We start from the raw sequence: 24,820 nt of genomic DNA on the forward strand, positions 1-24,820 counted from the left end.
TTTCATCCCAAGTCGGGCTATAAAAGCCTAGACTTTTCCACCTTTTGTGAAGCCTATTTTTACCAGTAGGCTACAGAAAGATTTATTATTCACTGGTTATTTGCCATGATTATGAAGTAATTTAAAATGTATAGCTAATAAAGGGGCGACGCAATAAATCAGGTTTGAACTGAACGAGAGCAACTGCAGATGAAGCCGGTTTGTGGATTTTAGTGGTTGGTTGTCTGACATTTTCAGCCCTCAATTCTGATTGGCTCCCATTTGTGGATGCTCACGGGCTCATCCAACTATTAAGCGCCTCCCAATCTCTCTAAAGGACAGCGTAATACATGGAACCGCCTTTTTAAACGCACTGGCGACTTTCCTTGATTTGAGCCCTATGCGCTTTTTAAAAGGGTTAAAAGTTGTAGAGTAGTTTGGGAAGCAGTTGTGACTCCAGCAGTGCGCAATGCTCTCTCATGCCGACCTTTTGGATACTCGCCTCGGTGAGTTATCGCCACCAAACTCCGGTCTTCAGCTCCACTGTAAGCTAGAGTATTTTTTATCTTCAAACTGGTGAACTAATGTGATTGCAAAATTGATATCTCAATCTGCTCTCGTTTTACTTGCAATGTCTGTTAATTATCAGATAAATTAATTACACATTTTCATCCATAAGCTTACTCTGATGGATTGCGAAACTGAACATTGTTTTAAAATAAGTTTGTGCAACAAATATGTAAATAAGTATATAATTTTTAATTTCGTTCTTTCTGTTTGTAATGTTGATATTTACATGTTCCTGTCATTTGGAGAGAATGCTAAATGTCTGACTCGTGCGTCCTCAGGGATGAAGGATGCTGCAGCCGAGCTTCTCGGACACAGAGAGGCTTTGAAGTGCAGACTAGCGGGGACTGACTCTGGACACCCCGGCGATCTTACCTCGGCTACAGAGACTGTGGAAGGGACCACTCTGCTCCCCGGGGAAGACATAAGTAATGGGGGATCCAATCCTAATGGAATGCAGCAGGTCAACACCAAAGACCAAGAAAAGCAGCAACAGCAAAACTCTAATAATCAGTCGGGTGGCCAGCAAAACCAACAGAAACAGAAACGCCACAGGACCCGCTTTACTCCAGCGCAGCTGAACGAGCTGGAAAGGAGCTTTGCTAAAACACACTATCCTGACATCTTCATGAGAGAGGAACTTGCATTACGGGTTGGTTTAACGGAGTCACGGGTTCAGGTGAGACCGAGTGGACCTGCTTATCTTTGACATCGTAACGAAGCTTTCCAGATGGCGATTAACAGTTTAAAAATATAAAGGGAAAGCAACTGATATGATGAAAATAATGATATTTTTCTAAAGATCCGCGACAATTTATTGTATACATTGCATGTATGCCTTGAATAATAATAATAAGCTCTCAAAAAATGTCAAGCATAAAAATATAGGTAGCCTAAATATGATCAAAAATAAATAAATATGATCAAAAATGAAGTGTTGTCAGTGCAAAAATACAACGTTAAAAATTCCATTAAAAAAAGTGAAATACACGCCCTCAAACGAAAAGAAAAAAATAGTAGGCTACATTTGCAAAAATTTCGTCAAAGAAACAAGTCATCAACGTCGACAGAATATATGGCATATTAGACAATACTTTATAAAACGTGTTCTAGAGGCTGAATACGAATTGTGTCTTTAACAGTAGTATAAAAATAAACAAATTGGAAATAATAAAATAAATATAATAGTAAGGTTTCATAAATAGTAACTCGTATGAGCCAAGCGCTAAATGTTAAAAATACTTCATCAATAAGAAGGGATAATATCCATTTTGGGACCTGCTTGTGCACTCATTTTCATCATGAATTCATGATTATGGTTCTATGATGAATTACGGAGGCCATCAAACTATTTGTCTCCTAGAATGTGCCATCAGCTATAACGACTTCATCGCCGGCTGTCTGCAAAACATTATTGAAATTGCTTGCTCTCTTATTGTCTTGAAATTACATTCCACATGTTATATCATGGCTAGTTGTCCGTGAAGATAGTAGCCTAATATTTACAATTTTACATAGCGTCAATAAAAAACAAGCAGGTGCATGTTTATAACCTTCAGCATTCATGAACAACCATTGTTCAAAGCCCACATATTTACAGTGACTCAATTCTGTATTAAAAAAAAAAAAAAAAAGCTCGCCTTTTACCCACAAATTTAAACTAGGCTATTTCAAGACAATGTGCAGTAATAGCCTATATAGGTTATTTTATTTATGTTTTAATTTATTAATTGTTATTAATTTATTTCCACACAATTATTTTTGATTAATTTTAGAATTGAAATCAAATAAATATGTGTTAGCCTATATGCAGTTTAAAAGCCTATAACCTAGGAAAATATTTGTGAAAGAAAGTTGTAAAAGTAGCCTATACAACTATAATTCATAGGCTACTCACCAACGAAACGTGGCTTTCTAAGTGTTTGTTTTTGTTTATCCTTTCAGGTGTGGTTCCAGAATCGACGCGCAAAATGGAAGAAGCGCAAGAAGACAACCAACGTTTTCCGCGCGCCAGGCACTTTGCTGCCAACACACGGTCTGCCTCAGTTTCCGTCCGCGGCTGCGATGGGCGACAGTCTCTGCTCTTTTCATGCCAACGACACGCGCTGGGCCACGGCCGGGATGCCTGGAGTCTCCCAGCTGCAGATACCGCCTGGGCTGGGCCGACAGCAGGCGATGGCGCAGTCCCTGTCCCAGTGCAGTCTTGGAGCCGGCCCCCCACCGAACTCTATGGGCCTTTCCAGCAGCTTATCGTCAAATGGTTCCGGTCTTCAGTCGCATCTGTATCAACCCACATTTCCAGGGATGGTGCCTGCTTCTCTCTCGAGTCCAACGAATGTGAGCGGCTCCCCTCAGCTGTGTAGCTCGCCGGACAGTGATATGTGGAGAGGGACTAGTATCGCTTCGCTGCGCCGTAAAGCACTTGAGCACACCGTTTCCATGAGTTTCACCTAATTTGAGTCACGGCAAACCCCAAGTATTCCTGAAAAACATTCACGGAGCACTCAGGATATGAGGTTATAACTTTGAAATTACAAATTGGCAGCCTTACTGGACGATGGGACCCAAACAAGCCCCAGACAATGCTTATATAACAGCAGATGTAGAATCTAGTAATAGTTTTAATGCTTGACATGTATGTAATTTATTTATGTGTTGGATTCGGTCATGTTAATTTGGGTTTCATAGCTATTGATTTTAATAACGGCGAATTGTTTATTTATTTATGAGTATTTATATGACTCTTCATTCATATATGAAGAAACAACTGCAAGCATATTTATTTCGCTGATCGGTGATATTGTTTTGGATTAAACTCAATGTAAAAGGACACGTTATTAAGGACCACATGTGTGCATGTACAGATTGTTTTACAGCACGTACTACATGTTGGAGTGATTTTTCAGGTACAGAACTGAACACGTTGGAGTAAGAGCCAATTTCCAAATAATCAGATTCAGATGCATGTCAAATTTCAACCAGGATCAACAGGAAGTTGTTTACATAAAGCAAAATGTACTTGAGTGTTTGTGTAGATAAGAAAAATAAATATTGTTATCAGCTGGTATGTTTGTGATATGTTTTAACTTATTGTCTGTGCTTATTAATGGAATATGTTTTTTGTAAATGTTTATCTTACCAAATTCAACAGAATTGGGAAAGTTTATGTAAGTGGGTGAATAAAATCATTTTAAGAATTTCAGTATGATATGTGATCTATAAGTCCAGATGTTTTTTTTTTTTTTTTTTTTAAGGCAGCAAGTACATATTTGGGATGATTCAAGAGTGAATTTAATTGCCAAGCCCATATGCAGTTTTAAAGATGAATGAGCAAAAAAAAAAAGCTTTTGCATCTGAACTCTTCATATATATATATATATATATATATATATATATATATATATATATATATATATATATATATATATATATATATATATATATATATATATATATATATATATATATATATATATATATATATATATATATATATATATATATATATATATATATATATATATATATATATATATATATATATATATATATATATATATATATATATATAGCTCAAAATGAAAATATGTCCACATATTTTAAGATTTTGGACCGATAATTTGGAATTAAAAGACATGTTTGTCTGAAGTGATCTTATATTTTAGCAGACTGTGTTTTGTTGTTGTTGTGTTTTTTTGTTTGTTTGTTTTCCAAAGCAACATTCTGGAAGGACAGCTTTGCTCAATAGGGACGCTCAACAATGCTCAAGTGCATGAATCATTTGTCCAGATTTAACCACATCTCTACAGAATTGGTTGACATTGTCATGTTGTCAATGGGAATAAATATTTATCCCGTCACATTAAATACCATGGCAAAATTATCATACATATAAATAAAAATGGCCTGGCACAAATCTTGAGCCTTATTTTATAGGTTATTTTATTCTTTTCATGTTCAAGGAGATAATCGTGGTAATTTGGATAGTCAACACAACATATGTTTTTCCAGTGATACGTTCTGATACTGTATATCCTCACAACACTGAAAATTGTGTGCAAAATGTTTCCAAATATTTTAAACAAACATAACGATTTAGATTGATGCAATGCTTAATTTTAGTTTTATGGCCAAGATAAAACAAAATAATTCAAACAAAAACTTGACTAAAAGGAGGCTTTCCTCAAAAGACCATATATATATATATATTCCCCCTGAGGAAACATTTGCAATGACATTAAGATGAGCAAATCATGGCGTTTTATTTTATTTTTAGGTGAAATTCTTCGTCTATGGAACAACAATTTACAGCTCTTGGAAAAATGTAAATACTAGTGTCCTTCTACCCTGGATCATCAGTTGGACAGAAAAAACAGAGGCATAACAATTCTTGAAGGCTCCTTGAAGAATTTGGGAAATGTAAGACACGTTACTCAAGACATTTTGCTTTTTCTATAGCAGTAAAAAACACCAACATAATTATAGATATCTTACAACACATTTTACAGAGATAGCTTATGATGCTGCATATTACTTCTGCATTCATACATTTCAGTTGCAATAAGTCTGGGATGTATTCTTATCTGCTTGTAGCACCTTGCAGACAAATATCTAGCAAAATTGTAACCAATTAGTGTGGCATGTTTTTTTCTCCTGATCTCTTTGTGTGGTTTGTAACCGTTACCACTGGGGAGGTGGAACAGCCCACAAACATCTGCCTGATCTTTTCTCTAATACAATGGCCAAACTGTATCCCATTTATCAAAGATTCCTACAGCTGTGAGAACAACCATCTACTGTCACTTCAGCAATCACATTTAGCAATTGACAGAAGACCCAGATAGATCTGGACAAATGTAACCAGATATCAAATAATAACTGTAACGCCTGTAGCAAGATATACAACTATTCCACTATTTTTACATTCATATTTTAAAAACATAGGATATAAAACACATGGTAAAAAGTTAAATCTGAAATTGCCACCCTCAGAGTGCTGCCCCGCACTGATGTCAAACTAATTGTCCCTGTAAAATTTGCATATAAAATTTCATGAAACAATGGAAAATGGAGAAACTACATAAGCCTCCCCTGATCATTCAACAGTCTCATTGTAGACATCCATCATCATCAGTTTTAGCATCTGCTTTGAGAGACCCTCTGCTTCTCTGGTCCCCCTGTGAATGCATGCTCTCTTCACTAGTGTATTTCATCACTTTAAGCAAAACGCATAAGTGTCTCATGATTAAAACAGAATAAAATGACAATTAGGGGATTCTTTACATGGAATGAATGAGATTTTGTCAAAAGTGTTAGTTGAAAAATCTACTTTCAGTTAATAGTCAGCCCTTAGGGCCACTGAAGGCATTCTTCTTATTCTTCATTTTTGGTCTCATGGATATGAGAGAACGAGTGTAATGAATCAGTGATATATGCACACAGATGAGATTTGAGTTATGATTGAAATGAAGGCTGCATTTGTATCTATTTCACAATACCATGCTCCACTTTGCCCAAGTATCTGATTATGGTCATCAAAATCAAACCAAAAATTATGCCATAACCTTACCAAAAAAAAGACAGAGAGATACACAATGCACTTTTTTAATGCACAAAATCCATTCCTTGCTTTTCCTTGCTTGGTTTTATTCACCCAACCTGTCCACACTTGCCCTTGAGTTGCTCTGTCATTGCATGGAAAGCACCTCGCAGCTCCTGACAAGAGCAGCACTAAATCAGAAATCAGTGGCTGGCAGAGGAGTAAGCCACCATGAAGGTCACAGACATCAGCGGGATGCCATCTTTATCCACCCAGAGCACACATCCGTGACCAGCAGGAGGATTCTCCCCATCTCAGACCGGGACAGGCTACATGCCTTAATCTCAAAACAGCCTGAATTAAAACAGAACTAAGCAACAGAAAATCTAAATCATCCATCCCATTCTATAGAATTAATCTATGTTCACCTATGTAAATTGCTCAAACCTATAGCTCTGAGCAATTTACATAGGTGAAAGTACATTAATATTCATGTATTTATAGGTGGGTTTAATATTTTTCAGTCATTTATGTTTGTCTGTTATGCTTATTTTTAAACTATATATATGTGTGTGTGAAAAGTTCAAATTTGTAATATTTAAAAACAATAAAATACAACTTAAAAATAATTTGTTGTATAGGCTTTATACTTTAAGAGTAAATAAGACCCTTAAACTGGTATTATCACCGTGATAAATTATGTATATAATACGCTAAATTTGGGTTATAATTATTACAACAGTAAATGTTATTAAGGAAAAGACATTTTATGGCATTTGACTTCTGCATGTGTTCATAACATGTTAACATACTGCCATCTGCTGGTAGAGAGAATGTTTCTGTGCGTGATGGGAATAAATCAACCAGTTATTCGAGAGCAGTGTGCAGGCCATTTTTAAGAAGGTTATTAAGTAATAAAAATACCTCCGTTAAATATAAACAATTTAAATGCTAACATTATATATAGCATGAAAATATGTCTCTCATTCACTCAAAACACATTGGTATTAGTTTAATTGTTTCTGTTAGCCTACTATGTGTGGATTAAACACACCTGAACCATCTACTCACACTGACACATGGGCTTCAGGCTGTGCGTGAGGGATTCTTTTGAGGGGTGCTGTCTGTCTGATATGTAAATTACTACTGAGAAAACAAACAAAGGCTTGGAGCACATTCATAGTTATGCTCCTGTACACATACAATATCCCCTATAATATTGTGACAATAACGAATCACAACACAACATACAGTATAGCCTAGTAAAGCACCAGATCATTATAAACATTTACTGAAAAGCCCATTCCATCTAAAAACCACTCACTTGAGTGTCCAGAACCTAAATTTTTCTCTTCTTCATTATGGCACGTTTATATGGTCCTGTAGTCTTATTTGTTTTGAGGTAAATAAAAAATCTTCTCTTGTATACTATGGTTAAATGATGATATTACACACCATTATTTTACTGTAAGAACAGGTATTTGGTCATGCCATGAAAGTTGGGCCTAATAGTTGAACAGTAGTTATCAAATCTATGCCACAAAGTAAAATGATAATTTGTCTTATTATTGTCCATGAGGACAAAGAATGCAACAGAGTAAAACTGATTATCATACACTAAATGACTGAATCTCACTGTCAGACTTTTAAGTTTCTCGAACACAGGAAATACATAACAGATGAAAGCAATATGTGTTCTAAAATCTTCTTTCTAGCTGTCTTTTTGATTGTAATGTAGTGTTGTAATTTTAAATAATATCATCCTGGCCAGAGGACTCAAGTGAGCTTCTAGGCTATGGCACAACAACTGTGTTACACAAGGCCTCTGTTAAATAAATGAAATTGACTAAACTATACTCTTACTGCCAAATATCTGCAGACTTGATCTGACATTTGTCAAAAAGATTTGACTTTCAGAAAAAAAGGTACAAAAGATGTCTCTGGGGTGGTACCCTTTCAAAAGATACTGATATATACTTTAAGTACAAATATGCATCTTTAAAGTATCCAGTGGGTACTTTAAAGAGACATATTTAAACTTCACCCAGTCCCAGTTACAGCTTTTGTGTTTTTCTGAGTGTTGTGTACACGCCTCCAAAACCAGGGCAAAAATAGTGGTAGTGTGTTCCAGCCTTAATTCTAAAGATTCCACAAGACAGAATTAAAGTATGAATAATTTATTCAGTTGAGATCCCTGCAGTCGTCATGAATAACAGGTTACAGATCTCTCAGCTGCCTAGCTCTCCGGTCCTTTTTGCAAAAATGTCATTATTTCTTGAACTGGGTTTCTGGTGGAGGGATGGCTATATCCTGGCCCTTCTCAAGTTTCTTTTCACAGTCGATCAGGTAGTTGACACCATCAATCACACACTGAACGAGCTCAACCTGAAAGCCAATGTCAAATAAAATTGGATTTAATAACTGGCTACGTATGTCTTTGATATATATTTTTTACAAAAATATTGTGTATAAGTGGTCTGTCTCAAATATAAGTGCTTTTATTTGAATTAATCTTTCGGAGTATGTCTACTTTCTATTTGCAGAATTTGCTAGTTCTATTCAATTGAATGCATTTGCACGGGTTAAGACACTTATCAAAGATGAGCTGTTTACCTCAGATTTGCCTAGACGGTCAAGGTTGGAAATGTCAAAAGTGTCACCCACAGCTGCAGTATCCACGCCTCCTGTGCCACGTTTTTGTAGCCTGAGATTATCCAGAATTTTATTAAAGCGCGAGTCCTGTTCAGAAGAGTATATGAAGTAGAGGACATTTTCTTAGTAGAAGGCGGCTTTTAGTTGATTATTTAACATAAATTCTCAGAATATATGCATTTCATTTGATCATTTTTTGATGGGAATTTAATCCATGACCTTGATTAATCCATGATTTTGATGGGAATTTAATCCATGAGATTAAACTGAACTATGTGAGATTGTAGCACCTTGCTCAGGAGGGGCAGACGGACATGCACTCCAGCTCTCAGTCCGGTGCCTAGGTTAGAGGGGCAGGTCAGGATATAGCCCAAGCGTTCATTCCACATAAACTCCCAGCCTCTCTCCTGAATCAACTTCTCGACCTGTGAGAAACAAACATCCTAAACTGACCTCATTTCAATTAAATTCACAGACAATCTTCATTTTTTGGGGCTGAATGCTTTGACAGTGATACCTCTTTCAGGCCTCTGCAGAACCTTTCAAACACCCTCTTCATGTTCCCACCCTTTTCCATGGAAATGACACGGGTGTGATCCTCCTCATTGATCCAGATCAAAAATGTTTTTTCGTTGTTGTGCCTAGACATGAGGACAAAATGCATTCAGGGAATTCTGCTAAAACTGTTTTTATTCATGCCTAATTTTTGCAGCGGGATCCATGAATGTCAACTATTTTTTGATTCTATGTATACTAGTTGTTCTAGGGTTAATATTGTAACAATGAATCACTCAGTAAAAACAGACACCCATTAAGACTCCCAATTATGTAACACACACAAGCACATGCTCTTTATAAGCACCCTCTGGTGATGCAAGCCTCATGCACCATACCAGATGCCTCTGGCATCGGGCCAATCCCGCGCCATTCCTGCACAAGTCAGCAAGGGTGATACAGGCTTGTCAAACAAGAAGTGGTCCTGGAATTTTCAGTCAAGAAAAGAAAAAGAAAGGGAAGTCTGGACTGGTTCATCGTGGTAAAATATCTCCTGATAACTTTCTCTCTGGTTAACCATCTTAGTTGTTGAGTATCTACTGTGTTACAAGTCATTCAGGCTGTCATTATTATGTATAAAATGCCTCTGTGGAACTGGAATACAGCTGCCAAAAAAAAGGATTTTCAAACAAACATTTAAATAAGAAAATCTGAGCCATCTTATGGGTGACTATAGGAATGTAGTGCTAGTTCTACCAAAAGGTCAGTAGTTCTTCAGTCTTACCAAATCCCACGAGCATCTGGCCAATCTCTAGCCATACCAGATGCGATGAGGAGAGGAGACACTGGCTTATCGAAAAGAAAATGTTCCTTTGGTAGGCCATCATAAAATAAGAGCAGTGAGGTTTGTTAGAGAATTACAATATGCAGCGACCCTGATGAAAAGACGAGCATGTGTCATGTTATGGATATTGGGCTAGTGTCCCTAAAAGTACCTAAACCAGCAAATATGAAGTTTATGCTGGATGACCAGCTTCATAAGTGTTTCTGTTGAAAAGTATTAACAGACAGAATAGAGTGCTACAAGGATGACGTTTTTTCGTTGGCCAAACCCTGGAAATGCATGCAGCATTTTAGCATTTTAGCACTACCAGTTCCATTATTCTGAAGTCAATGGTTTTTTGAATCGGTTTAAAAGCCTGAAATAAAGTCTGTGGTTAAACACAAGCTCAGAATATCTTCACATTTTATTCAATATCTTAAAATAGATCAGTAATACCAAAGAAAAAAAAAGTTAAGGTTTAAGTTTCTTTTAAAGTAAACTCTGAACTCAGTCTCAATGTGCTTATAACCACACTTGAGTAAACTATTCAAACTGAAACTTTGAGTCTGGTGATGACAGTATGATATGGGAAGTACAACTGAGGTTCTGTTACCACACACAACGCTAATGTTCACTCTTGTCTTTCACTGTGAATGTGAGTATGACATACTGCCAAGATTTTGAAACAGGGACCTCTCAAGGTCTCAAGGCGGAGGTACTGCAGGTGATCTGCAGATAAGATATATAATATAGAAAAATCATTAAATAAGATAACATTTTTAATTAGTATGATTTTATATCTGGGGTGGAGGTGTAAAAACTTGATAAATGCAATTGACGTGCTGTACTTGTGTCTGCTTCCATAGTCATTTGCCTATAGTGAGCCTATGCTGAAATGTGTTTCTGGTGTGTGCTTACATCAATCAGCTGCTGCTGCTCTTGCTCAGTCATCTCTGTCAGGCTGTAGTATTTTCCGGCCAGATCATCCTTCAGACCAGAAAGACCCTGGACCACCACACGCTCCACCTCACGGCGTTCAGCCCGAGTGCAGGCAGGAGGCAGACTGAGCCCACGAATACTGCGGCCCGTGCGCACACGTGATGACAGCACATAGTTCTCATCAAACATCCCGGAGGTGATCTGTTCAGAGGCCATCGGTAGAATCATTCAGTTTTCAGTGGAACTAAACTGAGGCAGGTCTCACCTTGCATGAGCCCTTGCAGGAATGAGTTTCAGAAGCAAAGACAACAGAGGAACCTTTACCTTTGAGCTGTCCAGGTCTGTTGGGTGCTTCATGGTTGTAGGGTCATAGCCATTGTGCCTGTCCTTAATGACTGGGTTAAAGATTTCAGCAAAAACCTGAGGATCACAGCCATAGTCAAAGATAAATTCATCTGCATGTACTGTATTTATGTCGAAGTACTTCATTTTGATGCCACTAACTGACAGAGTTGACCATGGATAATGAAATATATATAAACTATATAAATATAAACTTTATATAAACTTTAAACATGGTAGGGAAAATGTTCTTGTATAAAGGTTTATAATTTTATTATATAATTTATTATACTTTTTTTTCCTTGCTGTTACAGGCATATAATTACGTATATACACAACTATTTGGCGCATATTACAAACTCGTAATTACACCTTCAGAAGTGGGAAGTAGGAAATTTCCAATAGCATGTGAAGGCAGCCCTAAAAGGAGAATTAAGTCTCATAATTGCGTTATTGATGATTTTAATATCCTCTAAAGCCATTTTACTGTCATTTTGCCCAGTTTTGTACCTCATAGCTCTCCTCATCACCAGCCACCATGCCCACAGTCTTGATGAAGGGATGACCAGGGTTGTCCACTCCAGTCTGAATGCATTGGTCAAGACTCCAGTTATTGGGGGTCAGCTTGTCCCTCAGCTGGCCATAAATAGCAGGAGTCAAGACAGAAGCCATGCAGTTGTTGTGTTTGCGCAGGTCTGGGTAATCAGCACTTGGAAAGATTAAAAACCAAGGTTAACTGGATAACGGGAAACTAAGTGAAGTCAACTTTCCTACTCACCTTGGTGGGTACAGCTTCTTTTTCTCCCCCGCAGAGACTCCTGATTCAGTCATGATATAGCTGGACACCAGGGAACCCGCACCCAGGCTGGCCATAATCACAGCCGTGTTGCGTCCAGATAGCATTCGAGTGAACATGCTTGTCATCCTCACCACTCAACCACTCACCAACTTTAACTTTAGAGCAGAGGACAGCAAAAAGATGTGTCAAAAATGTTTTGTCGAGTAATTTTTTTTATGTGACTGAATAATCCTTTTTTTAAGATTTATTTTTGACATTTTATTTGATTTATTTATTTTCCTTTATTAGTGTACGACAATGTAGAAGTGACAGGAAGCAAAGTGGGAGACAGAAGGTCATCGAGACAGGATTAGAACTCGATAGCAAAGATTTTTTTGTGAATTAATTTCAATGATATTAATACAATTTATTTAACCTTTATATTTTTTATTTGTTTGGTTTACTCAACAATTCATTTACTTTACTTACTTAATTCATGTCTTAGAAGCCCAGTACACATTTTTTAAGGTAGCCTATAATTCACCCAGAAATGAAATTTCTGTCACTTATGCCGTTCCAAACTCCAAACCGTTCCAAAAGACTCATTCATCTTTGAAAAGCAAATTAAGATTTTTTTTATATCCTTTAATTATTCTTGTCTGTCCACAGAAAGTACATGCAAACCAAGACTTTCACACATCAGAGAGTAATGATCAACACACATCTCATGAAATAAGGAAAGCTCTGCCTGTTTTCTAGAGCTTTGCTCATGTAAATAAAAGCCTAAATTTAATCTGTTCATCATATAAAGCGATTGTGTCTCTTCAGAAGTCTTCGATGAAACCACTCGTTTCATATGGATTACTTTTACCAAGTTTGACGCATTCAAATCTTAGATGTGTGGATTTTCAATGAACGGATAAACATGATGAGAAAACATTACAAAATACTTTCATTTCTGGTCTAGAAATAAATTATGACGTTTAAATTATGACAATATGACTGAATGAATCAGTGTTAATCAAAAGCGCTCTACTTGTCGATACAGTAATTTGACATGGCAAGCAACATCTGTGTCCTGACATACTTCGACTTTTTCCACTGAGGAGTATCCAAATATACATAGGCTTTGAACTTAATGCCCGGGTAATATATGCCAGCTTATATTTCACATGCCTCAGTACCACTCAGTCACATGTATGTTCCACTCTAAAACTTTACCCAAACATTGTTGATAAATCTTACACAAAACTTTAGTTAAAAGCACAACACTTCAACTGTTGTTTCAAATATCTAAATACACTATTATTGTCCATTAGTGTCCAAACTTTGCCAGAATATTTTACAATAATCTCATGACCGGTGACCGTGTAGAGGGGCTTACAATAAGACAGGGTGGCTGTGCGATGGTCAAACTTCTAGAGCATTCTGAGAATGCAATGGTGTGAATTATATCAACATAGGAAAAATGGTATACTACAAATGGAAAACACTTTATTTTACATGATTTTAATTATAAACAGTTATTTTGGATAAAGAGATAAACTTGTGTTTCATTTCATATTAGCTAACAGATTAGTATCAAAGAGTTCACACACTGAACCAGACTGTCATAAAATACAGTATACTTAGCACTGTTGCAACTGGCAAAATCTAGCTTCCCTGGTTTCTTTACATTTCTGTCAATAATTAAAGCTATACAAATGACTGTTCAAGCGAATGCTTTATTGTACTCACCTGTAGGACTGAAGGCTTCAGTACAGCAGACTGTTCCCTGCAGAGTGAGACCACACTGGGCCTGTGCTTAAAATAAGAGCTCATCTCTCCAGCCAATCCTATTCCATCTGTCAGCATGACACCACGTCTCTGTGTCCTTGAGCTCTCCCGAACCAGTGGAAACCTCCAGATACGTGCCAGTGATACTGTACACAGCTGGTGACTATGATACTGTACATGCATGTTTACCTTTCACCCATCATAGTCCATCAAGTGGCTATTATTTTACGGTCCATGTTTAGATTTACTAAGTATTACAAAAAAAGCTTAACAATGTTAATTACATGTCTCCATTTCCAGAGGAAATACCATTTAAAATGTTTTACTTTGTCAGATGTGGCTACAGATGATATATAAAGCTCACTTGTTTAGTGGGACAGTGTGTGAGGGATAAAGTTAAACTGGTATTTGATTTGCACAAGCCAAGAGCTTGTGCATTATCTGGTGCTCATCCCTCCCTTCCTCTGTAGGATTATGAGCAGAAAGAAAGACCTTGACATTAGTGCCTGGACTCTCATAACACTCTAGTTTTCAAATCATTTGTTCACATTCCACACCCTTCAGAAGAGATCGATTTATATTACAGCACTGAAGCTGTGCTCTTACACCTCACCCTTTCAGTTCTGAGAAACATAAACATGACAGTGAGTTCACTATAGTCAGATGACAGTCTCAGTCACCAGATGTCATCCAATAGCACCTTTTGGAGGTTGGGGAACAAAAGAGGCGTATCATGAATATATATCTATCTGATTTGATATCTATTCTATAGTTTGATTAATAATTTATTATAGTTTCCATTGTTTGTTTGATATGTTTATTTGTAATGAAAGCATGGAAGTTAAGTACAGAAGCCATACATTCTCCAAGAGAAACAGTGATAAAATAAAGAGGAAGGAAAAATAGTTTGTACAAAAAGCAGATTTCACAGAAGGAATCAAACTTGAACATGCAAAGACATGCAACATACCAAAGCAACAATTCTGTGTGCACAACACACTAAACCCATAAAAATAGAGAGAAAAAAGGACAAAGGATTGTAAATTAATCATATATGCTACATTTTTTTAAAAACACATTTAGCAAAATGTAACAATGCTTGCAGAAATTAAAATATTACATGGCAATGGATTGTGACAAAAATCACATTATGTCATAAACCCATATTGACGCACTATATACAAAAAGGGTTAAATAAATACGCCAGGAAATAAATAGTACTGATTCACACTCGTTTAAAGATAACAACGCTACATTGCTGAGAGTGTAACTCGCACCTTTCCAACCCAAACCCCTCTGAGATCACATTCACACCTACAAGCTCTCCTACCTTTCACACGCTCGCACATAAAGAACAGAAATCCATCCCACTCTGAAGAAAGGAAAGATCAGACAAAAACAACATTGTCTTCATACAGCACAGTGGTAGATATATATTTATGGCCAATATGACAGTTCCCTGCCAGTCTATGCATATGAAATCTCCAGCTATTATGATCAAAGTATTTAGATAAAGAAGTGCAGTCAGATGAGAAGATAAATATATGTATATATCTGTTTTACTTGAGGTTTCTAGAGAGTTTAAAAAAGGCTACACAGCAGCTGAATGACACACATGACCACAAAACATGTCTTGCAATGCAATTTCCAAACATGCGATCACTGAATTTTTCATGCAAATTATGGAGAGACCCACTTTTCTGGATAGTTGACCAGTGGGGTCATTACATTAAAAAGCAGGAAAACAATGATTATTGAAGAACTTGTGAGTCAGATTTGGTTAAGAATCATTCAGCGATTATAAACTTTTCCTCCAATAGGGGGCGGCAAAGCCTCAATTTACTGTAAAATCAGACCAGAAAAGGTTTGCGTTGCACAAGCATGTCAACGTGTAGTTTGTAATGCATGGATGATGCAACCTTCTGTAAATTGATCATATCTGCAAGCCGAGGCTATTAAAGTAAGAGGTTTTAAAATTAAGGCCTGTTCACACCAAAAACGAATCACTATAAAGATAACTAAATTAGCGTCCACACCAAAGAACAATGTTAACGGTGTTTATTGTATTAAAGGAGCAGTTATGTTGTCTGCCTCTTAAAATGCTCATTTATAAACTGGAAAAAGTGGATGCCAACAATATTGGTCCTTGTGGCATGAACTCTGCTCTTGATTTAGAATGATTTTTAAAACTTTAACTTTATTGCCCTTGGTATGAACAGGCCTTTATGCTGAATTTGAGCAGAAAATGCTAATTTACAGTATACTTGTATTTATTAGTTTAAATAGTTTCAATATCTCCATTCTGTCATCACTTTGCTACACAGGCCAATATTAGCCAAACTTTTAAGCATTGCTGAGACATTGGTTTTCATTTACAAGTGTCTGTGAATATGAGAAGGCACAATAAGCAACTGATTTTTATAGAGCTCACATAGCTTCAGGGGCTATCACGAAATATAAATATCATCTACAACTGGTTACTATTTTAGAAAGCTACTATACATTCCCATTACTTAGAAGTCTGATGTATCTTTTAAAATTTTCATGTGGCATTTTGGTTCAATGCAGCCAGCTGTTGGCAGATGGGACGGCACATGGAGTGTAAAGTTGAGGCAAAGCACACAGCATATCCATAGTCTAGTTCATGCACAAAGTCACTACCATTACCAATGAGGGGATGTGCCAAGGGCCACAGGCCCGAGGGGCCACAATACACTACATAAGATCTGGCTAACAGCTCTACTTCTGTACATGCTACATATCTTCAACCACTCTCTTCACAATTTAGACTGAATCCATCTGCTCGACCCTGAAAACTCTGACAGTGGCCAGTTTTCATCCTTCATTCCTTCCATGATAAAAGTCACCCTTCAGGGGACATTATGGTGATGAGCACTGTTTAATACTCTTCTCCAAACCTGAACCCTCTACTTTTTCACACTTTCAAATGGAAATTCATCCCTCTTTCTCAAACAGTAGGCATGCTTCATGCCTTCAAAACATCCCAAGAGTGAGAAGCACATCTAGATGGAAGCTGCCAGGTTCTGAGGTTGAAGTTCATGCAGGAAGCCTGGGTTCAATCTTGAGAGACAAGTCATACAGGGTGTCTTCATCCATGATCAAGGTCTTATCCAGAAGATACTGTGTGACCTGGACACGAAAATAGTAGATTACAAGATTACAAATTAGAGTGGAATTAGGTTGCATAATAAATGTTTAAAGCAGTTTATAAAAACAATAGAAAGTACAGGGTGTCATGATTCATCTGAAGTACTGTATGCTCATATTGTTTCATATGATATCTAACAAACTCACACACACACACAGAGAGAGAGAGAAAGCTAAATAAAAATAAATTGAGCAGCTCTCCAAACCTCTGGCAAGATGTACAAAGCACACATATAATCATAATGACACATTATAGTTAACTTTATGGAGGTCACAATATGGTTAACTTACAATATGTTTAAACATACTGTACACTAACAGTGAAATATTTTTTTTTTCTTAATTTTTTTGAAAGAAGCATCTTCGATTCTCAACACATTTGCATTTACGTGATCTTAAAATATGGTAATAAAACAGTACTATTGTGAAATATTATTAATTATTATACATTTTTTAAAAACATTATTACAATTTAACAATTTTCTATTTTAATATATTATAAAATGAAGTTTATTCCTGTTATGACAAAGCTGAATTTTCAGCATCATTACTCCAGTCTTCAGTTTCACATCATCCTTCAAAAATCATTCTAATATGCTGATTGGTAATCAAGAAAAATTCTTATTATTCAATAAGTTGTGCTACTGAATATTTTTGTGGAAACCGTAACACTTTTTCAGGATTCTTTGATGAATATACAGTTCATGAGATCCGCATTTATTTGAAATATAAATGTTTTGTTACATTATGTCTTTACCGTTTCTTTTTCACAATTTCATGCTTTCTTGCTGTATAAAAGTATTAATTTCTTGGATGTGCATATACGTATTTAAACAAAAACAATTATAAGAATTAATAATAGAAGTAATAATAATAAAAACATGAAAAACATGGCTTTTGTGTAGCTCAAAGTAATTATCTATATATATATATATTATTTAACAAGCACTGATTGCAATACATTTCATCTACAAAACATAAAATAAAACATTCATTCATAAAAAAATTACACTTTTACACTTTTTTAATATTATGAACAGTACAGATGACACACTGTCTGAATACATGCCTTAGATGAATCAAATAATATACAGTAAAATTATATGAGCAGCATTGATGAATGGATGTGTCAGAACTTGACCTGAATATGAATTATTGGTCTAACCTTTGGTTGGTGCTCAATTCTGTAGGGAGTTTGCTGGAACTGTCGGATCTCTCGTATGATATGAGATATCTGCAGGCAAAGTGTCATGGTTTATTAGTCTACCCACACAGTATCAAAGATGCTAAAGCTACACAAAAATGAATTAGTATTTTAATCCCTGAGCAAATTATACAGGATATGACATAATTTCTTACCATTCTCATCTTTGAGAAGTTAACCAGACCTTCCTCTGTGAAGTTTGGTGTTCCCTCTTCGATAAATGCGAGGTCTGTCAAGTACATGCCCAGATATGGAACACAAGGTGGATTACAGCTGCAGAAAGACAGAAATGAAGTCAAAAACAAGTCATAAGTTATGTAATAATAATGTAGGTGTTTCAAAATGTATCAGTAGCTCACTTTTTTAGAGTTTCCCTCAGGTTTTTAAACCTTCCCTCAGATGACACGGTCTTTTGAAGTTTGTCCATCAGTGCTTTAGTCTGTTTGGAGAGACACAACAGCGGTAAATGATTTATGACTTTCCATACTGATATAACCTACTACATAAAACGTTCCTGCACAGTTTTCACTCCGCATCTCTCACCTGTTTGCACACTTTAGCCCATGTCTTCTTCAGCCTGTAGATGGCGCTCCTGTTCAGGGCAGACGTGATCTCCAAGACACCATTATAATTGTTGAGACAGCGGCAAATATCAGCCACTGCTACCCATTTTTCAATAGAGCTGGCTCTAGAGCCCACATCTGTGTGGCTCATGATCTGAGAGGCCACGAGATTACTCATCTACACAGAGAAAGAGAGAGAGATTTTTTAAACAGGGTCATACTTTTTTACTTCAGTATCCTAAGAGGGTAGCAGATAGATATTTCCATATAATATACTCACATCATTGAAGTGCTGACTTGTCTTCATGATGTATGGAGTTCTCTCTGTCTTGTCTGTCTTCATCCATCCTTGGCCCAGGAACTCCCTACAGCAAGAACACAGTCAGTGTATTGTGATAGATGTGCATCTGCAGAGGCTTCTTCTCTCATGAACACAAGCTTTTTTGAAGCCCATAATGAGTATGTTCAGTAAGGCTGTTACATGCATGCATTATTCTCTGGCGTCTTTGAGGCTTGAGGTCTGCATCTCTCTGTACTGTGTTTTTGATGCTCTACTCACTCGTAGGGAATGCTCCTGAAGACGATGTGATCGAGAAGAGTGATTTGTTCAGCTAGCTCCATCGCTGAGAGAGACTCAAAACACTCAGTCTTTGGGCATTCAGCCTGGATGAGACAAACAGACACAAAATCAGCTCTTTATTGTGACAAGATGACACTGTAAATGTACAACAACTCCTCCTGGTATTATAGATACTGCATATCTACAAAGTATTTTTAAATCATGTTTTCATTAGTGTATGTTTTTGCCTAAAAAAAATGAAGAGGAGTTCATTTTTAGTAATTGAAATAGAAGTATCAGTGCATAAAATTGTCATTATTTACTCTCTCTCTCAAGTCTTTCTTACTTTAGTGTAACACAAAATAATACATCTTCATGCTGCTCTTTTCCATGTAATAAAAATAGTGACCATGACACTATGCTCATACTTCATAAATAAATACATATCATGGGCTGTATTCCAAGTCTTCTGAAGCCATATGATAACAGAATTAAATGTAAATCAATATTAACTGAAAATTCATTCACCATTCACTTTCAGTACACAGGAAAGGGGAGCATAAACATTCTTCAAAACATCTTCTTTGATGTTACATGGAAGAAAGTAAGTCATACAGGTTTTGAAATAAATGAGGGTGAGCGAGACCGGTTTTTCTTTTTTTAGTTGAACTATCCCTTTAACAATGTAAACAATCTATTCTAGAAACATTTGTACTTGTGACAACGCAACATTGTTTAATGACAAAGTGTAAAATATCACGCTGATGCCGATATGACAGTTAGAAATTACACATTTTAAGCATGTGAACTTATCTATAATTAAACCACCAATTAGTGATGAGTGACTGTTGGTTCTGTTTTCTTTGTAAGAGACACTTTTCAATTAACACAGTAGGTGAGGATTTTAGAAGCAAAATAAGGGTGCGTGTGTGTCCAGGCAACATGCATTACTAATCAAAACATGCACTTGCTCTCTCTCACACACACACACACACACACACACACACACACACACACACACACACACACACACACACACACACACACACACACACAAACTGTACAGGCTCAGCCCTGATAATGCATGCTGTGTTTGCAATTAGTGAGCACAGTATGCTGCTGCCAGTAGTACATTATATCATACAGACATTCATGAGTGTGTGAATACATTTATCTGTGTATCTATAAACAGCAGTGCATAATAAACATTAAAATCAACCGATGTTACTCACTCAAGTCCTCTTAAAACACAGAGTACTGCATACAATATTCATTCAATCTATAGTATAAGCAGAGGAATAAGTGGAACTGAATGCATTATACAGTAAATCTGCATACAGTGCAGATGCTGCTTTTACAATATTACAGTTTTTTTTGATTGCTAAGCGACAGTGGGCACAACTGGAGTCACATGTGCAAAGCTCTAACTACAGTCGGCAAAGCAGCAGTTCATGTGGACCAAACTCTAGTTCGTTTTTCATTGCTTGAACACAGTTTTCAAAACTCTACACACTTATGACCCATGACTTTAACCACATCCTGCACAAGACTGGATTTACAGCACTTTGTTCAAATGCTAACACACTGCTGTCAAAACTGTGAAGCACACATTCAAAACAGAATAGATTTCAAGCACTGCTGATTGCAAATTCAGGATTAGCCCCTCAATTATTTGTTCGAATTACAGTTTGTACTTTTAGTTTCTACCTTTTTTTCTCATTACTGTAATTCCGTAAATTACTACAGACTATTGAAGCAAACTGCTAATTTTTATTTACCTTAAAGAATTGTTATGTTCTAAAAATGTAAATAAATCATGTGAAAGAATGTCAGTCTTTTCTTTGAAGAAAATATGACTTTGTATGAAGTCACTGAAATTGTTCAAACTATAAAGATGAAAAGTGAGTATTTTCTGTATTGTTGTTTGATGCTAGTGTTTTTCCTCTCAGTGTGTTCTGAGTGACAGTGTGTGTTATCTCAGTTTGGGTTGTGTGTAGTGTTTGGCTGCACTGAGCCTGTTTTGAGCCATGTGTCAAGAGTTATGTTGCGTGGAATGAGTTTTGCAGGTGATGTGAACTGTTTAGCCCAGGTGACTGTTGGCAGACTGTAGTTAGAGTTTTGCACATGGAGCTCCAGTTGTGCTCACTGTCGTTTAGCAATCGAAAAAACTGTAATTAGCATGGACTACTCTCATCACATAAAATAATAGCTATTTTTCCTTCACTGCCAATGACAGAACAAGCAGAAGCCCTCCAATACTATGCATCTAAAATTGAAACACAACAAATATCACTAGCAGGGCTTTGAAATGTAATAACATGATCATTTACAAGAACACATGGATATTTCAGGAAGGAAATACTCCTGAAAGGTTAAAAGTGTTTTTGTGTGCGTTTGCTTTGTTGCATAGAGTTTGCATGTGGCGGAAAGCAACAGGCGTTCCGTCTCACTGTTTGAAGTTGTAATTAGAGTCCTGCTGCTCAGAGACTTGCAGTTTGAACATGTAATTCGGTCCCTGAGCCCGATGCTGCCTCGCGAGGCATGCCAAAATCTGCCTTCCCTCTGAGATCTCATCCTTAGGTGGCTGTTCAAGAATTATGTGAAACAGGGATATGATTTTTAAGTGATAAAATATCTTCGGACACGTAAGATGGCTGGGCATGGGCGTCTTATATCAAAGTCTTATATGAGCCTTGCTTTAAAATGGATGGTTTATGTTCTAAATTCTCATTCGAGGAGCCAAGTATGCTTGTATGTATATGTCTGTTCCTCTCCGTCCATCTGATCATTCATATTTATTCACAGATGTGATGTAAATTAAAGGTTTTCAGCTATTTTGAGGGCCATTTCATTAGCCCCAACGTCCTGATTTAATTAGGAAATACACTATATAGACAAAAGTATTGGGACATTACACCAACAGGAATTTTTATGGGGTAGAATACATAGAACATTTCCATGATCTGGCACTGATGTTGGAAGAGACGGTCTGGCTCTCCAATTCAGTTCATCCCAAAGGTGTTCAATGGGTTGAGGTCAGGGCTCTGTATGGGCCAGTCAAGTTCTTCCACAAGAAAACTCATCTTTATGGACCTTGCATTGTGCACTGGGGCACAGGCATGCTGAAATGGAAAAGTCTTCCTAATTAGTTGGAAGCATAGCTTTGTCCAAAATGTCTTTGTATGCTGAAGCATCACCCATCAGACTGCCAAACAGAGAAGTGTGATTTGTCACGCCACATAACAGGTTTCCACTGCTCCAGAGTCCAGTGGCAGAATGTTTTACACCACTCCATCTGACGCTTGGCATTGCACTTGGTGATGTGAGGCCTGCATGCAACTGCTCAGCTTATTCCATGAAGCTCTTCCCTCACAGTTTTTTGTGCTGACATTAATGGCAGTGGAAGTTTGGAACTCAGCTATGGAATCAGCAGAATGCTGGTTATATTTACGTACCATCCACCCAATCTGTGACTTTACATGGTCTTCCGCTTCATGACTGAGTTGTTGCTGTTCCTAAATGCTCCCATTTTCCAATAATGCCACATACAGTTGACCGTGGAATATCTACCAGGGATGAAGTTTTACAAACTGACCGCATCCTATCACAGTACCACATCTGTGAATGCAGACTGCATGGTTAGGTGCTTTAATTTTATACACCTTTGGTTTGATTGAAACACCTGAATCCTGTAATTAAGTTTTTGGAAATAAAACATTCCTATTTTAAAGAAAACGTAAATCTATTTCTTGTGGTTTATAAACATATGCAAGACTATAACTTATCCTCACCATCTGAAGAATGTCTTCAATCTTCAGCTGGGCATCGTCCTGGTCATCTTGAGAGAGGGCACTGGGAAGAAAAAACCAACTTCCTTTAATCAGCTTTCAAGGTTTCCTTGAAAATAAAATCTCAAAAAAAATGTACATTTATATTTAAAGACTTTCGGAAAATGATTTAATTTCATGTGCTTATGTAACCTGCCTTAATATGTTTACTGTGGCTTTCCTCTCCTGGGGAAGAAGGTCAGGGTCTCTCAACACCTCCTCTAGCAGGCAGATCACACCCATCTTCAGCTCTCCATTCATTTCAAAGTCCTGAAACCCACACACACACACATAGAATCACGATCCACAAACATGAGACACCCATGCATAATTTAAGTAAAGCAAAGACTGATGGCTTCACATCCCCAGATGACCGAAATCAACTACTGGGTGAATCCAAACTCATTTTCATTATTTTAACCAATGCAGATTAAAGTGCGTAGACCGAAAAATATTACTAAGCGGTATTTTTGTGTAGTTTCTTTTGCAAGCATTTGGTTTCAGAACACATATTTTTAATTAAGGATATCAAATAAAAAGATTTAGTCAGATTCTTCTTATGGAGTAAAAAAAAAAAAAGATGAATTCAAGAACAGAGCAAGTCTTAAGGCCCATTCACACCAAGACTGATAACTATAATTATATTATCGTCCACACCAGCGGATGATATCGTCTATTTATTCCAAAAGAGCACACTTGTATTCAAGCCATTTCAACATTATTGTTTCTCAGTGCTTTTTCCATTATAGCTATGGTGTGGACTCTGCTTTTTCTTTAATACTGAGAACAATTTTTAGAACAGGCCTTTATACAATTTGCTTTAAGCTAATTTGTCTTGTTTTAATGATGTTTATATGCTTTTTTTAATTGGAAAAACAAGAACAAAATACAGATTAATAAAAATGTTATGCAGTGTGAAAGTGTTGGTGTTTTAGATTGCACACTCTCCATTAGTGCTCATCAGAAGCTGTGCTACCTCAGTTTTACAGCTTCCCAGTGCACTAATCAACAGCTAACCCAGCCTTTCCTCTGTCTCTTTCTGTCTCTCTGTGCCTGCAAGCACTGCAGGTGGGTGGCTAATCTCTTGTGTCACAGTTAAAGCATTCTTCAGTTCTGCCTTCATAATGCCCTGCATCTATTAAACAGTCAGTGTTCTTCACTGTTTTTTCTCCATTCACTTTAGCTTTATTGCTGAAATAATTTGGTCATTGGGACCAAAGCATTCGGCTAGTTTGATCCATCCATGTTTATCTGTGTTAAGAGCACTTTCATCTGCCAGTTTTGAGCTAAAAACTCCTGATCCTGACATGAAAAATGTAAATAGTTCTCTGCTAAGGGACAGTCATCCAAAATAGCATAAGTGACTTGGTTTAAACAAACCAATAAATTAGTACATAATATTCAGTGCAGCCTTTCAAATGCAAATTAATAAAGCACTTGAGCGCTTGTGCTGTGTTGTTCTCAGAGTATAAGTACTCTTATGTTTGATATGCTGTAGTTAGCATAATGGGCAACTCACTTGCTTATTCCTGCTCTGCAGTACAATTTTACATCCCCTTTATATAGTATATGTCTGGATAAAATGTTAAAATTACCCTTTCAAAGTTTT

The 24,820-nt window shown here is 36.8% G+C and overlaps 3 protein-coding genes across 5 annotated transcripts in view; 1 reads left to right on the plus strand and 2 right to left on the minus strand.

Annotated features, from left to right (window-relative positions):
- Positions 1–328: 328 nt before the first annotated feature.
- otpb (orthopedia homeobox b) lies at positions 329–3,743 on the plus strand. 2 transcript variants are annotated; one of them, XM_059549138.1, is made up of 3 exons: positions 329–485; positions 828–1,225; positions 2,491–3,743. In XM_059549138.1, exons 1-3 carry the CDS (start codon positions 449–451, stop codon positions 2,998–3,000), a joined length of 945 nt encoding a protein of 314 aa, XP_059405121.1. In that variant the 5' UTR covers positions 329–448; the 3' UTR covers positions 3,001–3,743. The 2 variants fall into 2 exon arrangements, with proteins under 2 accessions (XP_059405121.1, XP_059405120.1); XM_059549137.1 differs by having other exon boundaries at positions 333–524.
- A 4,503-nt stretch (positions 3,744–8,246) lies between these two features.
- Positions 8,247–14,194, minus strand: ckmt2b (creatine kinase, mitochondrial 2b (sarcomeric)). Of its 2 annotated transcripts, none has more exons than XM_059550122.1 (10): positions 13,852–14,194; positions 12,115–12,290; positions 11,847–12,045; positions 11,319–11,414; positions 10,974–11,195; positions 9,631–9,716; positions 9,255–9,378; positions 9,028–9,162; positions 8,699–8,824; positions 8,247–8,470 (listed from the first exon to the last, which is right to left on the minus strand). In XM_059550122.1, exons 2-10 carry the CDS (start codon positions 12,258–12,260, stop codon positions 8,354–8,356), a joined length of 1,251 nt encoding a protein of 416 aa, XP_059406105.1. In that variant the 5' UTR covers positions 12,261–12,290; positions 13,852–14,194; the 3' UTR covers positions 8,247–8,353. The 2 variants fall into 2 exon arrangements, with proteins under 2 accessions (XP_059406105.1, XP_059406104.1); XM_059550121.1 differs by lacking the exon at positions 9,631–9,716 and adding an exon at positions 10,017–10,102 and having other exon boundaries at positions 13,852–14,189.
- A 496-nt stretch (positions 14,195–14,690) lies between these two features.
- The window catches only part of rasgrf2b (Ras protein-specific guanine nucleotide-releasing factor 2b), a 63,997-nt gene continuing 53,867 nt past the window's right edge, over positions 14,691–24,820 (minus strand). The window contains exons 19-27 of the mRNA XM_059550123.1: positions 23,369–23,481; positions 23,176–23,236; positions 19,385–19,488; positions 19,106–19,190; positions 18,806–19,003; positions 18,622–18,701; positions 18,418–18,535; positions 18,224–18,292; positions 14,691–17,040 (exon numbers count right to left, since the gene is read on the minus strand). Coding sequence (XP_059406106.1) covers positions 16,948–17,040; positions 18,224–18,292; positions 18,418–18,535; positions 18,622–18,701; positions 18,806–19,003; positions 19,106–19,190; positions 19,385–19,488; positions 23,176–23,236; positions 23,369–23,481 — 921 coding nt within the window. The 3' untranslated portion in view covers positions 14,691–16,947. The remainder of the gene's footprint in view (positions 17,041–18,223; positions 18,293–18,417; positions 18,536–18,621; positions 18,702–18,805; positions 19,004–19,105; positions 19,191–19,384; positions 19,489–23,175; positions 23,237–23,368; positions 23,482–24,820) is intronic.

This window comes from Carassius carassius, chromosome 5, assembly GCF_963082965.1.
Source record: "Carassius carassius chromosome 5, fCarCar2.1, whole genome shotgun sequence".
NCBI classification, from domain to species: Eukaryota; Metazoa; Chordata; class Actinopteri; order Cypriniformes; family Cyprinidae; genus Carassius; species Carassius carassius.